Here is an 18,020-nt window from a genome sequence, read left to right as displayed (position 1 = left end):
TTTAATTCTGGTTGCTTTTTATTGTTTTTATTCTGTTTTAATTGTAAGCCACCCATGAGATGGGCAGCCTACAAATTTATCAGATAGATAGATAGATAGATAGATAGATAGATAGATAGATAGATAGATAAGCAGGTTGGACCTATGTAAAGAAAACAGCCTCTTGTACATTGTGTGGTATGCAACGGTTATGGCTATATATTCAGAAAAGTCAAAGACTTAAATAAGAGCTTTACACATTGCAGTTTAGCTAAAATATTGCCAGTGCCCATGCTACTGTTCAATGGCATTATTACACATACAGATGTTTGATTCTATCATGGATCATTTGAGACTGGGATGTGTTTAAACAAAAGTAATGTGTGGGAGAAAGAAAAAGTGGTGGGTGTTGTAGTTTCTTGAAAGTGCTTAAATGGCATTTATTCATTATCTCTCCTTCCCAAGGGCAGCAGGAATTCCCTGGGAATATTTCTCACTATCTCTTTTGTTACCCCAGATTTTGGTCACAGAATATTTGGATTTAATGCACATACCACAACCCATTCCATCCTAATCATGGTCTTCTATTCTGCTAATTATTTTTTCCAAGTTGCTCCTTCTTACTTTTGTTTTAAGGCACCTTCTCACTTACAATTATAAATATTTAAAAACCGTTAATCATATGCACATTTCATATTATATATAATGAGGTGAGAAAATCTTTTGTGAACAAAAGAGAGAAGGGGTTTACAATGTTGCTCACATGCCAATCAACTAATTTATGATATTCCAGAAATGCCCTGGAAAAAGGAACATTTTTCTGAAATGCCTCAGGCCTAAATAAAACCTTTTAAGCAAACACTTGGAATTTATCCCTCTCTCTTTTGTTCACTTCAGTGCCTGCACTCTTCTTCTATTTCATTTGTGGCTGTTATAAAGAAAGGTTAACAATGAGCAAGTAAAATAATTTCTTTTCATTCCATAATCTAAATGTGATTAGCACTGATAATATATGGCTCTGCTGCTATTGTAAATGCACACTATTGGTTCATCTTATAGTGGTGAATTTATCTGTGAAAAACTTACAAACATTCTAAATTGTGGAAACACATTTTCCAAAAGCAACCTGCAGGCCTTTAATACCTTTACTGCAAGATTGTTACTGCAAGAATTATCAACAAATACATTATAATATATCACTGAGTTTGTTTTTATTTTACTGCTTCACCAATGGCAGCTAGATCAGAATGTGTGATATTCTTGACAGAAACCTCAAATATTCTTAAACAGTGCATAATGTTGTGGGAAACCACTATCAATAAGTGTGTGATGATATAAGATATTTCTTACATGGGATCTCCTTGGAATGTCATTGATGCTCTGGGATTAAGCCATTCTTTCAAGGAATGGGATGGGGCTAACTTTGGAAAGCAATATTATGACTGAAATTGAATCTTTCCATCTTAGGCTGAACTAATAACAAAGTAAGCGTGTCCACCTGAACTCAGTGGAATGTGTAGTCTATTTCATGTTAATCAATATATTTCTCATATTAATTAAAATTATTAGTAATTTCAAGCTATTTGACAGTTAACATTTAAAACTTTATTTTCAGTATCTTTGTGACAAAGTTCAATAAAATCCAGATATTGTAAAACAAAGAAACAAAACATCAGAAAGTTAACTTTTAAAAGTATCTCAGGTAAGTTATCTGTTAATAATGCTAAATGACTAAAAGGAGAGAAAAATGCACTTTCAAGGTTATCATGATCTATGAAAACATTATTTAAATTGAAAGAAGTAAATGAAAATGTAACAAATTAATGTAAAATCAATGTATACCTTTGGTTTTGAACCTTTTTTCCCATTAATAACCATAACAAGTAAAAACATAACACATAAAGAAAATGCAACATTTACTACATCACAAAAACAAATCAGATATATATCTGGTAAAGAACTATCAATGTTTTACCAGTGGGGGGTCCAGCATTAAGAATATGAAGCATGGTCACAATGAGTGAGGATCAGAATAAAGAGATTGTTGGTACAGGGGACAATAAAAAGGGCACAATGATAATAAATCTTGAACCATTTAAAAGGCCTATATTTAAGATTGTCTGAAATACTTATTTTATCACCTAGAAGGAAAGAATCCATAATTTTAAACAAACAAGGTATACCCTCTTCCAAAACCCAGTAAAATATATTCTATTCCATTGCCTACAGATTTAAAATCTCTGTCAGCTTTAAAAAAGGTATGTCATTTGAACAATAACATAACATCTAGAATCTTCATAGTTTTCATTTTAAGAGAAAGTTTTATGCAGTTTACTGTAGCCAATGGTTCAGCTGGTGGTATTTATTACTACCACTGATATCTACCTCTCAGATCCTAACGGGGTGGCTTACAAATAATGTCAACTATTATTAACACTACAAATAATATTTATGGTAAAAATAAACATTTTCATCTCTCTCTCTTTCTTCAGGAATCATTTCCATAGAACAGTTCAAGGTGATGACCCTGTTTGAGGGGAGGAAACAATCCAATGGACTAAACTAATCTTCATCTCCCTTACTCCTCCTCTTGGGATCTCTTCTATAAAGCAATAACATCGGTATCACTGGAACTCATCAATTATCAACCAATACACGTGATAATATGCTGTGCTATATGCACTGTTTCTGCATATCCATCTCATATTCACTTCCCAATGTTAAAGCATTTAAAGCAACAAGGAAAACTATTCATACAAAAATTCATTATCTATCTGAAAACTATACTTCTCAGTTAAAAATATTGTGTGTGTGTGTGTGTGTGTGCGGTGTGCGCCTTCAAGTCAGTTTTTGACTCCTGGCAACTACCTGACTAGTCCCTGCAGTTTTCTTGGCAAGATTTCAGAAGTGGTTTGCCATTGCCTCTTTCCCAGGGCTGAGAAAGAGTGACTGCCCCAAGGTCACCCAGCTGGCTTTGTGGCTAAGGCGGGTCCAGAACTCACTGTGTCCTGGTTTCTAGTCCGATGCTTTAATCACTGCACCAAACTGGCTCTCTATTTATAATTATTCTGTTTAAATGATATCATTCTTTGTATCTTACAATACAAAATTATAATAATATTATCATTGATAGTTGAAAAATAACTGAACATTAATGATTCATTAGCTGAAAATTAAGCATTTTTAATTTCATATGCCATTGATAGTTCCCTGGAGAGTAAGTCTCTTTAAATTTAATGGATTTTTTTCAGCTAGACACACATAGCACTGTACTGAACTCTCTAACTGAAATCAATGATATTTCAAAGTTTTTATCTTCACCTGCACAGTGTTCAACTCTGGTTATGGCTGAGCTTTGCTACTGAAGCTAAATTACCTAATTTACATAAATGGAGATGAATTTATAAGAATAAGTTACTATAGAGGAATTTGAGGTACATATTGAAGTTTCCCTTTCAGAACAGATTCTTACAAACTTACTTTTCACCTCTATTATGAATAATAGACTAGAAGCCTTGCCAGGTCTACTAGAGTTTATTTCTGGTGAAGAAATTGATGATTTAAGATTAGGACTCAGTGAAGCACATTAACATCAACAATGTTGAAAAACAGCTTTATCAACATAGTTACAACTGGTTATCATGCATTAATTCTGTTAATGTTTACAGTGTAAAGATAATGTTTTGTCACAAAACATCCCCTTTCTCCCCCACCATCAAAGTCAAGTCTGGATCCTCCACTGATTTCCTATGTTTGCACAAACTAATGCAGCCATAAAGCCACATTAAATACACAACAGAAATGCTACAGGAAGACCACAGCACATGGTGGATTTTAATGTCATATGCACACATTTTATTTACAACCAACCATCACAAATACTTGGCCCACTAAGAAAATAACACCACCAAATGAAGCAGAAAAAAAGAGGAAAACCAAAAAGCTTGCTGCTCTTACATCTAGTGTGCCAGTTACTGTGCATATCCTGAGAAAGGGAGGAAAAACAAAGATGTGGGGAAAGTTGGCATACAAACGGAACTTTGGAGAATACAACCATGATAATAATAATAATAATAATAATAATAATAATAATAATAATAGTAGTAGTAGTAATCCTACTTTAAAATTCTAAAAATAAAAACAAACTGCATGCTGCATGGTGTTCAGGAGCTGTACAGTGCTGACACAAAGCTTACGACAGGAAAAAAGAAAGTCAATTGGTGTGTAATAATTACCACGCTCATGAGTGATGACTGAGGAAGGGAAAGACAGGACATTGATTTCAAAGAAAAGAAAATGGGAAAAAAGAAAAAAAGTGAGAACTTGTTTCAGAGTTAAAAAATATACTTAGCATTGCTTTTGGTAATTTAATTATCCATGAATCAAATCAAAAGTTCAATTTAGGTACATACATAAAAATGTAAAGAAAGAATAAAAATATTTTGATCCTAGAATAATCATTCAAAAGAGAGAGAAAGAAAAAAGAGAGAAAGAGATGCATGCTGTATTCTATTTTAAAACATATGCACAGGTTCCAAAGGAAAATAAACTTTTTGAAATGAAAATTTAAGAGTTACTATGAATAACTATAGAAAAATATATGTGAAATTATATTTCCATTCTCAAAAACAGTTTTTGGTAATCAACAAAATAAGCAAATCTGTGGATAACTGGAATACCAAAACTTACTCATATGAGCTGACTTCCACTCAGATGAGTAAAAACGAAAGAAAATAAATAAAAATGCTAAATTAAATACTGGAGTATGGCTAATGACAAAAAATTACAGAATCAATTATCTATTGCTTTAAAAACCTTTAAAAGTTCATCTTATTTTAGCCTGATGAAAACACCAAGCTAATCAAAACAATACCAAGGAAAATAATTGCAGGGAAATTGCTAAAATATATGAAATTATCAAGCAGAATAGTAAATAGTCAGGTTTTCCCCCTTATTTTGAAGAATCAAAATATGACTTGCTAAAGTATATAATAGAAAAAAATATCATTGTGAATAAATAGAAAGAAGGGTGGTTTGGTAATAACTAATCACAGAAAACACACACAGATGATTCTAGACAGAAGTGACAGATTTATACAACAAAATAATGACAGTGGAAAAGCTGATGAAAAGGTAGAAAAGGTGAACTGGTTCAAAATCAAAAGTTCTGATAATTGTATTTTTTTTTTTTTTAAATCAGGAATAAAGAATTAGTGGTCCTCCAGATGTTGCTTTATCTATTTCGACTAGCCCATGGAACATGGCTAAGGAATTCCAAGAGTTACTGTCCTGCAACATCTGGAATACCACAAGTTCTCTAACTCAGTTTTAAACAAAAGAAGTTCAAGAACAGCATTTATATCACTTCAAGCAAAAGTATTTCATACAGAAATCATCTTTCTGTGATATGTAATGTTATTTCAGAATATATATATCAGAAGTTTTCCACTAGTTAAAATAATCTCAGGCAGATATTTTCTTATCACTATAAAATTATAAACAGGTTATAGTTTATAGATTTGGACTTATTGTATGCCATCCAGAGTCATTTTGGAGTTGGATGGCCTTAACAAATCCAATAAAATAATAAATAAATAGGATCCAAAACTTCAGCCACTGAAGTATGTGGAACTGGCTATGACTACAGAAGTCCCCCCTACTAAGGAGTGTAACTGGGTGGAAGACAATTTATTCCATTATACAATCATGGTCTCATGTGTGCCACACACTAGCAAGATTTAATATTCTGCCATCTGTGCTAGTAGAAGGGAGATACTCCAGTCCAAGAGAGATTATCTTCCTGCCAGTTGGGGGATATCAGATTTCCTTCGCATGTCTTACTGTGCTGCGCGTTTTACACAGCGAGGTGCTCAGACTTAATAACCTTCTTATTGTTAAACTGTCCTGGCTAGTCTGATGTGGAGAAAACTCATTTCATTTTGGCCAATGTGTCTGCAGAAATATCTGGAAAAGTAGCCAACATGTAATTACGCCTTGCTAATCCCAGCAGGAGGGCAACTGTATATGCCTTTCAATCATGAACTATTAATAATCTCCATATGCCAATTTCTTTCATGTCATATAGAAGACTAACAAGTTGTCTCAGATTCTTATGAAAGTTTAATTTTTAAAAAATTCTTTAATTGTCCAAGTTTTTATTGTGCTTGTTCTATTTTTTATTTTGGACTGGGTGCTCTGTTAACAGCTGGCCTATGATCACAAATAAAGCTAAACTAAAGCTATAACTATTTTTATTTAATGACTTTAAAGGGGTCAAGCAACAAAACTTTTTCATTAAAAAAACTGTACCTGATCCTTCTTCTGTTACCATTCCAAGGCCTTCTGCTTTGTTCTGACGTTCAAAAGCATTTAGGTCAAGAACACTGTAATGAAACATACACCGTAGTTTTAATCACAAACATTCAGTTTTACTTTAAGCTATAAGGAGGACATTTTACACTGTACATAACTGAGTTAATACCAGTAAAATTTGAATGCATTTCATTATATGGTAGAAACATTTATTTGGCTCAGCAAGGAATAATCACATCACTCTTTCTTTTCAATTTATTTTTAAAGACATGAGCTTCAACTTTAAAAAATTCTTTAAGACTCCTGCCTTCAGAGAAACAGAATCGGTCACGTTTAAAGCAAACAATATCTTTTTTAGAAATGGTCTTTTTCTGACATTGGACAGGGAGGACATTTTTGATGTAGAACTAGTTCTCATAAGCAAAGTGGGAACTCATCTGCATTTCCCTTCTTCACAACACACACTGGCCACTTTGCAGGCTTCAATAAGCAAATTACCCTGAAAACCTACTATAGTTCGTACTTCTCTCAAAGCAAATGGAGAACAGGCTTTTTTTATGATAAAGAGTACAGGTGTCTGGGGACGGGTTGAATAAAAAAAGTCAAGAAGGTGGTCCACCCTTTGTAAGTAAACACATACAAAAGGTTGGCTTCAATCGTACAGTTGTGACTACCATCATGACGTGCCACTGAAAGCAAAATATGATTGCCTACCTTCTGTATCATAGCAATGAACTAGCTAGACACAGTTACAAAAATATGTTCACCTAACAGTGGGAATATTCACCTATTCTTGAATGTATTGTTGATTGCTGTTTTTTATTTTTGGTAATTGTTGTTTTTGTAAGTCACATTGTTCAAATTGGGAGGCCATCTAAATTTTTAAAATAAACAAATAAATAAATAAACTTAAAGGAAATTTAATGTGAAATCTCTCACCTCCCCATCCCAACCTTTGGGTTGCTTAGCATAAAAACATTAAAGAAATGATTGTGCTACAGGGCATTAAAGTAATGAGCACTTATTGTTAAATATGTATAGAATGGGAGTGTTTCTAAGGTGCTGAAAAGGAAAAAAAATCCTTTTGACCGACACTGCATTGGGGGAATCCCCCCCCACAACACACACACACTCACAATATTTTGGCATCTATATTCTGACACTATCCATCATTACATCTTAGGAAGCAGGACAAGCCTGCCTTTTAAAAAAAAATCATTGAACTATATTGATATTCTATGATTTTGAAAGTCACTGGACATATTACTCTTTGTTGGACTGTCGTACTGTAGCTTGTTCACTTTTCTTTTGCTTTACTTTTCAAACTAAAAGAAGGATTCCCCTAGGCATGCAAACCTATTCAATGTAAGATAACAGATCCAGGAAAATCAATGTTTGCACTGGAATATTTATTCACTTGTTTGTTTGTTCATTCATTCATTCATTCATTATAAAGCTTTCTATGCCTCTCCATTCCTTACTGGCTCTGGGCAGCTGATGGTGTGATAGTATAGAGTTTGAAATTATGTAGTATTTGTTCTCTTACCTGCAAGACTGCATCAGACCAGCAAGGCTCTGAAAGAAGCCTACATCTTTTTTGTCCTTGAGGTAGTCAAGCATTTTCTACAATAAAACATTTTGGTATAAATATAGATACAAATTGGCTCCTTTTTTTTGCTTTTAGACATATCATCCCCAAAATGTAATCCCGAAAATTCTAGGTAGTAATACTACCAGTTCTTAAAGAGCCAAGCAAGAGTTTCTAGGTCTCTCTCTACCATCCTATCTGCTTCTTCCTTCAAATATACCAATGCCACTATTGCTTCTACCATGTTCTTCGCCACTGTTGCCCTTCCATTGTCTTTCCCCCATCCCTTGCATTAATTTTGATTCTTTTTAAAGTTAGTGGCAACTTGGTCCAATCAGATGAAAGCCTTATGCCCTTATTTGTTTGTACCCCAAGGCAGAATTTGATTGCCCTGGGATCAACCTCAAGAGGTAGCCAGTGTAGCACTTTTAGAGGTAGCAGCAGCAGTAGCAGTGACGCCCTGAGGTCATTTGATAGCCTCCTTGATACAATGTCCAATACTGTGTCCCACTATATTGTAAGAACAATAGAAGCTTACAATTCCATTAAAAGCACAATACAATCTCAGCAAAACACAAATTAAAAAACTGAAACTAAGGCTTTTAAAAGAGAAATGTAGGCTCCAGGATGAATACAAAAAGGCATTTGGCAATAAACTGGTACCAGCCAGAATTTGCTGGAGGTGGTATTCCAGAGTTAGAGCACCATAACTGAAAAGGGCTTATTTTCTGGTCACTGTCTATTTCAGCATAGAGGAGGACATGAAATCTTTTAGAAAGCTAAGATTCTGGTTCCTTAGAAAGAGGCTGGTCACTACTGAATTAATCACAATCCTAGCCATCAGCAAAATGTGCATTAAATAGATCCAGAAATCCTTGTCACTGAAAAGAAGTAATTCATTTTAAATGTCAGAAAATTACCTGCTGAACAGTTGAATTTCCTCCATTCAAAATAGCAATCCCAAGTTTGAGGGTGGCTGCAACCATTGGCCCCATTTTACCTGCAAAGCAAATATTTATTTTATCATTTTTACACATACACACACACACACATTCATTTTCTCTTAGAAAAGGATTCTAATGTTGACTTAAAATATGTGCATTTGTGTGTATGTAGGTATATCTATATGTATGTACATTAGACTGTAGCTCTTTTTTTTTATTATTTTACCTTCTTTCCAGTATTTCAGTATCCTCGGTACTCATCCAATTTAAAAATAATTCTATTGTCCAACTTAGTATTTTCTCTTGAGTTTTACAGCAGATTTTCTGCTCAGTTTGTCCAGGTGCAACCACATATGCAGATAATTTTTATTTTATTTTATTTTAATTAAATTAAAATAAATTAAATTAAAATTAGTTTTTAATTAAGGTTTTATGTATTTATATATTTTATGTTTTTAATGTTTGTTGTGAATCGCCCAGAGTTCCCCCATTGGGGGGAGATGGGCGGTTGAAAAATTAAATAAATAAATAAATAAAATAATGAACATGATACTGTATCCTTAGGGCCAAACTAGCGTTAATTTCCACCAATACATTCATTTTATGGCTATAAGCAGCAACTGAGCAGAAGCTTCAGCGGCCTGAGTAGGATATAAAACTTTGCCACTGTCCTAACAAAAACTGTCTTTCCATAGCTGTTTTATATACATTTCAGTGAAATTCTCCACCAGGAAATGTAAAACCAACAGAAAAGTCCTTGGGAGAAAATAAATAAGGTTAACTTACCTTTGCTGGCACTAATTGTCTGCAGGACCATTTCAGCAGCTCCCCGATCATGGAGTCTTGCTTGCTGGTACAGGAGTTTTTGCTTTTCCATTTCTTTTTCCTGAATAGAAATCCCAACCATTTAAGTTGAGGCCTTTTCCTAATATCTTTGCTATGTAATTTTTCATATTGGAGGGCTCTATTGCAACTTTAAATTGAAAACAATTGACATGATGATATAATATTAATCATCATTTTTTCCATACATCTGACAAAACAGGGTAGATTTTTCAGTATGGACTTCAATCAGGATAGAATTTATGGTTCATATATATCCTTTTTCTCAAAAGCCTTTATACTACTCGGGGTTGACCTTTTCATATTACCTGAAAGAGAATCTTCAGGGAACTCTGTGGCCCAGCAGATGTTGCTAAATTACAACTTGCATAACCTCAGCCATCATGGACAGAAGTAAGAGATGACAAGTGTTGCAGTTCAGCAAAGCAACATCTGGAGGGCCATATATTCTCACCCTGCATTAAAATATGACATAACATGGGAGTTGCTTAATACAGCCAGCTTATGACTCTTAAACAACAAACTTTGGTTGCCATAAATGTTCCATCTAATGCAGTGTTTCTCAAACTTGGCAACTTTAAGATGTATGGACATCAACTCCCAGAATTCCCCAGCCAGTCACAGGAGTTGGTCCACACATCTTAAAGTTGCCAAATTTGAGAAACACTGATCTAATGTAAAGAACCCATAAAAAGTTATGTGGAAGAGGTTTAAACAATGAGGACGTGGCTATCCAATATTAAAAACCTAAATATTGAGAGGCAAGAAACGAATGTTTTTTAGTAAATGAGGGGAAGTCCCTATTCTAGCTTAAACAAAAGTTCCAATACCGACTTATCTGGGAATAGCCTCCATTAAATAAAGTAGACTTGAATTCCACGTAAATATGTAGTTGACTGGGTTGCAAATCAATCATATTTTTATCCAGAAACTTTTTGCTGAAGCAAAAAAAAATTTTTTTAATCATAATATAGGAGCAAAAATGCGTTATGAATTTTCTTCACTCAAACTACTCTTGAGGATATCTATGACTGAGCATTATCCCATGTTATAAAAATACAAACAAAACATAGATAAGAACAAAATGTCATGATTTTCTGCCATGATTCTTCAAAAATTTTGCCTTCTTGTTTAAACCTCTTCTTGTAATTTTTTTTAAAAGAAGCACAGAGTCAAAACATAACTAAAACATCATTTCAATGAAACCGCAATATGTTTCTTTAAAAGTATTCAAAGTTCTTTATTCCTTTTATCTTCTTAGACCCAACGATCTTTCTCTTTCCATTTAACTGCAAATTTCACTGATCTATGAGGAAATAATTTTTTTAAAAGAAAACCTTAGCTTTAAGCCTTTCTCTTTCAGATGAAGTTTACAAAATTGAAGAAATTCTGAAGTTGGCACAATTGAGCATCCAAGACAGAGGCCATTTCCCTCTAGTGATTTATAGCATATTCTAGTATCACCCAACCATTGTGGTGCTAGAATAACAGTAATGAGGACAGGCCTTATATCATTTCAACAATGTTTGCTCTAAAAATACTATAAATCATTAGAGAAGAAATACAAGGGTCCTACAAGTAATTTTCAAACAGGGAGGGAGGGAGGGAGGGAGGGAAGGGAAGGGCATTATTTTGATTCCCAATCCACTTTTGCCAGTGCTTCTTTCTTTCACTAAGTGGTTGTCACTAAAAATCTATTTGGGGTCAAAGAAAAACTATTTTAAATGTTTATGTCTCTCACGCAGAACACTAGAACGTGTAAGTTATGATGGATACTAACAAAATCCTTATAGTAGGGCTACTATATCTCAACTTCAAAATTCTGGATCACCACTAGATGACAACAAAGGTTTCTCTGCATCTTTCTGCTGCTATTCCATGATTACCCTATTTTTGCAGCCTAGGTCTGGTTATCTAAAGTTGAATCAGGACAGGACCGTCTGTGAATGGAAGAGACTCTTCCATCTGTAGAAAGAACTCCGATCTCGCAAATTCTCCAGTTGGAGCAAGAGGGTCGTGATTCTTAACAAATGCTCTTTTCCCTGCAACCCTGTACTATCCTATCATTTGCAGTAGCTTATTGGGAACATGGGGAGGTGAAAAGAAAAAGGAGCCACATGCATAAAAATCTCTCTTCTTATGTGAATGGGAGGCCCTCCAGAGCAGAATCCCACTCTTAGGAAGTCTGGGTCTGCCCTGAGTAATTTTGCTGATTATACAGGATTGGAACGCAATAAATAAATAATAAAACCATCTGTATGCTGCATCTTACAGAGCACAGTTTCCATCTTTCTCTAATATGAGAAACATATGCACACACACACACGTACAAAAGGAGGGGAGAGGTCAGACCGGAAACACAGAGACATAGTGACAAATGACAAGCACAGGTGATATCTGCATGCGTATATACTTTCCGGTATTTTTTTTTCTGCTGCAAGTCTTACTTCACTAGACTTAACATTTCTTCTAATTAAAATTCAGTTGTAAAAGAATATACAAATTATGTTTAGATAAATGGGTACTTTTATAATAGCCCACCAGTTAAGAAAGGACCACGTACTCCACAAAGGTGTGGAGAATCCCATACAGTGCATGGCCAGCGTAGGCATTAGGCCGGTGAAACATCCATCTCAGGCAAAAAAATGACTATCGCAGAAATGAAGCTGGGTATTAGAAAAAACGCCAGAATAATCCAGCTGAACGAAGTATTCTGCACTTTGACCTTGCTGGTGAGAGGTGGCTATCAACTGCAAACTGCTATGGGTGGTTTTGACTGAGGCAGTCCTCAGGACCAATAAATAAAGCTGCAGCCAAAAATACCACAATGCTCCGTGCAAGCCCAAATCTATGAAATAGAGGTCAAAGCAACAATAATATCCCGAGCTGCCTCAGTCAGTAGTCACACACACACACACACACACGGTTGTCCTTCAATCATTCTGATTTTAGTCAATAATAGTTACAACAGACCCAGTTGATACAATACATTTTATTCTTCCAAAGAATCTAAGCATTATTTTTAAGAAATCTCAATTTATATTTTCTGCCTTAATTATTTTTAGCTATTTAGGGTTAATCTATTTACCTCTAGGATTTGGAGTAGGCTCATTTTAAACACACAAAGAAAAATGTGGAATAAAATCTTAACAAGAAAATGGCAGGATGTCAGCTAATATTGTAGGTACAGGATTTCATACTTCCATTAGCTTAAGGGCTAATTTTTAACTGTGATTGGACCACACCCCAGTGGGGGGGAAACCATTATAAATAATGTTTTCTTTTGTTTGTTTGTTTGTTTGTTTGTTTGTGCGCTCTGTAGTGGAAAGGTAACAGCTGTCTACAAGACCTTAAAGCCGCTTGGCTACAGTCCTGCTCCCACACATGCCAAAACATCAAACTGGAGGCACTGCACAGCATACAGGGGGCAGATGGGGGAGGGGTTGAGAGCGAGAGAACATGGTCATGATGAGGTTAAGTGCAATAGAGAAAACTTAAATTCTAGTTCATGACTCTGTTGCAAATGGGAGCACCGAATTAAGGAGGAATAAGTATGCAATAAACCCAAGTTTTGGCATACAGCAAGAATATTGTTAATTTCAAACTAGGGGCGGAAAACCCATTGTCCACTCAGAAGCTCCAAGATACTGGATTTCATTATATGACCAAAAACATGAAAGTATACATGACAATATGGAAATGAGGGATGAAAAAACATATTCAGAGATTAATAAAGTACAGCTTCTTGATATGTATGTTTCCTTCTATGATCATCGCCTCCTTGCAAGTCCTGCTGCAGGTCTCATTTTTATGGGAGGTAGGGTGGGGGTATTCCTGGGAGGAATGAGCAAAGACTGTATGTCAGGAGTATATAATCCCAGCAGGGTCTTAAAGAGATTTTTAAAAGTGAAGAAAAGTGGATTAAGCGGCGAGATCGAGCCTTATAAAAAAAGGGGGGAAATTTTTTTTTCTTTTCAACTTTCCCTTTTTAGTGGAATTGGCAAGATGTTTTTTTCTTAAAAAAATATATATTTTTAACTGGATTGGCTTTTTCTTTTTAATACTCAATAACTCTTTATCTTAAGCCTTTTTTTTGACTAAGATTTCTTTATTGTTGTAAGAAATTTATACTTTTTGATTTTGAAATGGGGAAAGTGGAGTTAAGAGAAAGTAAATGAAAGAAAGTTACACTACCATCTAGAGGCTCAACATAGTGCTTTTTTTCTTCTATTGTGACGCATGCTCAAGGACCCTGTGCTTTCTAAAAAGATAGTGGGATGTGCATGTTTATACAGGTGCCATCCGTAACTATAAATAAGAAAGTGGAGTTGAAAGCGATTTTGAAAATATCAAGATGGAAAGTTTGAGCTAGTCACAAGAGCCCTGATTAGTGGCAGTAGCTCTTCTTTCTGCTAGAAGCTCTGCTTTGCTCTCCATTCCCCCCTCAGTTGGATTTTTTTAAAGAGACTTAGTCTTTTCCCTCCTCTTCTTTTTTTTTTTTTCTCCTCTTGTTTTTTTTATTTTTTTTTTATTTTTGGCAAGAACAAAGATAAAGAATCCTTTGACTCAATGAAGGTTTATCAAGACAATAAACTATACGAGAAACACAATGCAGAAAAAGATCTTTAAACTATTGAGGATGACTATAAAAAACTGGAAGAAGAGCTGCAGAAATTCCCGCAAAAAAAAGAAAAGAAAAAAAGATACTAAAGCTAAAATGGACTTAATTAAACATAAAACGGGATCAATGGAAAAGGAAGAAATAGTACAAGAAATCAGAAACATTAAACAGAATTATTGTGAGGCTTATAAACTGAGAATTAAAAGGGTTAATCAACTGATAAATGAAGAGGGACAGACTTGTTCTTGGCACTGAGGGTGAGAAAAAGATTATACAAGATTATAATGGAAAATCGTACTAAAAGAATGCACAAAAAGAAGAAGTAAAACAATATTGAAAGAAACTACTTCAGATGTTTAAAGAAAAAACGAGGGGAATACAACAATGATGGAACTGACAGAAGCTTCAAAAGCAGAATGTTTGAAAGGACATTTATTATTGCTTTCTCTTATCCAATAATATAGAAAAAGGAATAAACAGCTAGATATTTTGGGATATTGAATGAAAAGGGTGAACTCAAAATTATGCAAGCGCTGGAATAAAGTATAAATCTGAGATATATAGTTAAAAATTGTATTTGATTCTAAATGTTTTAAGAGATTAGACATTTACATATGGTTGAATATAGTAACATATAGATTTTAAACTAGAGATTTTTTTGTTGAAATATGTAGTGAAGAATCTGGTTAGAACTGTAACCCGGTTAGAACTGTAACTGATATTGTAACTGATACTGGTTAGAACTGTAACTTTTAAGAATTGGAAAAATTAAAAATTACTTATGCAGGAGGAAGTTATTGAAAATTATGAAATGTGCAGAGATGAGTTAAACTGAGATTTGAAATTAGAGTAAGAAGATAAGTAACTTGTTTTTATTAATGATTGGATGAGAAAATATAGTAATGTAATGGATTAGGAAACTTTATAATAGAAATTTGATATTAATTATTATATATATACACATATAATCGATAGATGAAAATGTATTACTAATCCTATTGAAAGTTAAAATTTCTTGTAATAAATGATTTTATAGATTAGCTATGAATGATTAATAATTGTTAATTGATAAGTATACAAGTATATTTTGAATAGATGATATGAGAATTTAAGATTATGAAAGGGGCACCAACGAGTTGGTAACTGGTTGACACACGCTATAAAATGGAAGATGCTCTTTTTTTATGCCTTTTTATGGTTTTGTTTGTCCATGTATGTTTTGTGTTTGTTGTAAAAATAAAAAAATATTAAAAAAAAAAAATCCCAGCAGGGTCACCCAAGGTATAAAGGTCATCCCAGCTGCCCAACTAAAGCAAGCAGGCACCTATATTGGGCAGCAGAGATATAGGAAGATGCTGGAAGCAGATCATTTAAGTGACAACTGCAAAGGAAATTTCACACTCTGCAGGAAAAGTCAATAGTAAACCACTCTTGTATTTTACCAAGAAAAAATGACTGATGATATAGTGCCAAATGATGGCCCCCCTCAGGTCAGATGGCACTCAACATGCTACTGAGGAAGAGCTGAGGATCCTTCAGAATACTAATGGTGTTTATGATGTGGCTAAATTAAAGCTTTCGGGACATCTAGTTGCTGCTGTTCCATGCAGGAAAAGAAAATCCAAAGCAGCAAAGACAGAATTACAGTGGGAACGTGGAATGTAAGAAGCATGAACGTGGGGAAGCTCAACGCAGTGAAGATTAAATGAATTGACTGCACACTGACATCTTAGGCATCAGCAAATTGAGATGGACTGGACATTTTCTGTCAGAAGATCACACTGTTTATTACTCAGGACCCAAAAAACGAAGAAGAAACTGCACTGCTTTCATAATCAAGAAGGGTATATTAAGAACAGTACTTGGGTACAATGTAGTCAATGATCAATTAATAATAATATAATAATAATTAGATTTCATAGGCAACCCTTTAATATGATGATTTTCCAAGTTTATGTTCCAACCAGGATGCAGGAGAAGAGGAACTTGACTTTCATGATCAAATTTTACTTGAAATCGACAGAACATGCAAGCAAATGGCCTGTTTGCGGCTGGAGATTGGAATGCCAAATTTGAAAAAAAATCAAGGAGGGAAATGTAGTTGGACTGTATGGGTTAGGAAACCAAAATGAAGCAAAACTACTTACCAATTTCTGCCAATCCAATTATTTCTTCATTGCTAACACAGTCTTCAAACAACCAAAACAATGTCTGGATACAAGGACATCACCAGATGGAATATACAAAAATCAAATTGATCATATTATTGGTAGAAGAAGATGGAAAATTTCAGTTATAATGGCAAAGACATTGCCAGGAGCTGACTGTGATCATGAATTGCTCATGTGCAAGTTTCAAGGTAAGTTAAAGTGGAAGAAGAAAGTCAAGCAGTTTCCACAATATGATCTTGAGCATATACCCACCACTTTCAAAGAGAACATAAGGAATCACTTTGAAGTCCTAAAACACTCTGACAACCAAAGGAACTGGAATGAAATCAAAGAATTTGTTAAGGATGAATGTGAAAAGAGACAGCCAAAGACCAAGATAGAGAAGAAAGCATATTGGATCTTCTTGGAAGTTGCCAAGAAGAGAACAGAAGCAAAAGCCAAGAAAAACAAAGATCTCAGGAAGGAACTTAACAAAGGATTTCAGAGGGCTGTTAGTAGAGACAAGAAGCAGTATCTGTGTTAACAGAGTGTTCAAATCATTGTACAATATCCTTAATTTCACACATTATCAAAATAATGCTTAGGATCATCCAAAACAGATTAGAGTCCTACATGGAAAGGGAGATGACAGATGTTCAAATTGGCTTTAGAAAAGGCCAAGGAATAAAAGACATTATTGCGGATGTAGACTGGATAATTGAGAAAGCCAAAGAATACTGAAAAAAAAGTCAGGATGTGTTCATTGATTATACAAAGGCCTTCCATTGTGTGGATCATGTCAAGCGGTGGAATGTAGTTAGAATGCATATAGAAAAATGGGAATCCTAGAAATCTGTCTTCATGTGAAACCTATAAACAACTCAGGAAGCCATAGTACAGACAGAACATGATGAAGCAGATTTGGTCCAGTTTGGCAAAACAGTGAGACAAGGCTGCATGCTCTCCCCTTGTTTATTCAACCTATATGTGGTATATATACTGATTGGAAAAAGATGAACGAAGTTTTAATATTTGGAGAAATAAAACCTCAATAACCTGCATTATGCTGATGATATACTATTCTGATTACTGAAAATGCAAATGATCTGCAAGCTCTACTAATTAAAGTAAAAAATGGGACTAAAATTAAATATAAAGATGACCAAACTAATGACAAAAAGTACAGCAACCAGCCTTAGAATTGACAATGAAGATATTGAAGTGGTGGATAGCTTCTGCCTTTTAGGATCAACCATCAACAGTAAGGGAACAAGCAGTCAAGAAATACGCCACAGACTAGCACTTGGTACAGCAGTCATGAAGGCCTTGGAAATGATATTCAGATGTCAGGATGTTATACTTACAAAGATCAGAATCATGCAGGCAATGGTTTTCTCTGTGACACTCTATGAAGTAAAAGTTGGACTTTGAAGAAGCAGGACAGAACAAGTATTAATGCTTTTGAACTTTGTGTTAGAGAAGAAAATACCATGAGAATACCATGGACAGCCAAGAAAACAAACCAATGGACATTGAGCAAAACAACTCAAAGTTCTCACTCAAGACACAAATGATGATATTCA

General features: G+C 34.5%; 1 protein-coding gene across 3 annotated transcripts in view; it reads right to left on the bottom strand.

Annotated features, from left to right (window-relative positions):
- Positions 1-18,020, bottom strand: part of RYR2 (ryanodine receptor 2) — a 332,798-nt gene that overhangs the window by 43,519 nt on the left and 271,259 nt on the right. For all 3 annotated transcript variants that reach the window (XR_015796687.1, XM_088143916.1, XM_088143914.1), the window contains 4 exons: positions 9,610-9,709; positions 8,800-8,879; positions 7,838-7,914; positions 6,289-6,362 (listed from right to left, as the gene is read on the bottom strand). Coding sequence is in view for 2 of the 3 variants with exons in the window: in XM_088143916.1 (XP_088000042.1) it covers positions 6,289-6,362; positions 7,838-7,914; positions 8,800-8,879; positions 9,610-9,709 (331 nt within the window). In the remaining variant the exon portion in view is untranslated. The remainder of the gene's footprint in view (positions 1-6,288; positions 6,363-7,837; positions 7,915-8,799; positions 8,880-9,609; positions 9,710-18,020) is intronic.

This window comes from Python bivittatus, unplaced genomic scaffold (assembly GCF_059951505.1).
Source record: "Python bivittatus isolate LINGU-HERP-01145 unplaced genomic scaffold, Pbiv_v1 ctg000020_np1212, whole genome shotgun sequence".
NCBI classification, from domain to species: Eukaryota; Metazoa; Chordata; class Lepidosauria; order Squamata; family Pythonidae; genus Python; species Python bivittatus.
This window is presented reverse-complemented; position numbering and strand designations above follow the sequence as displayed.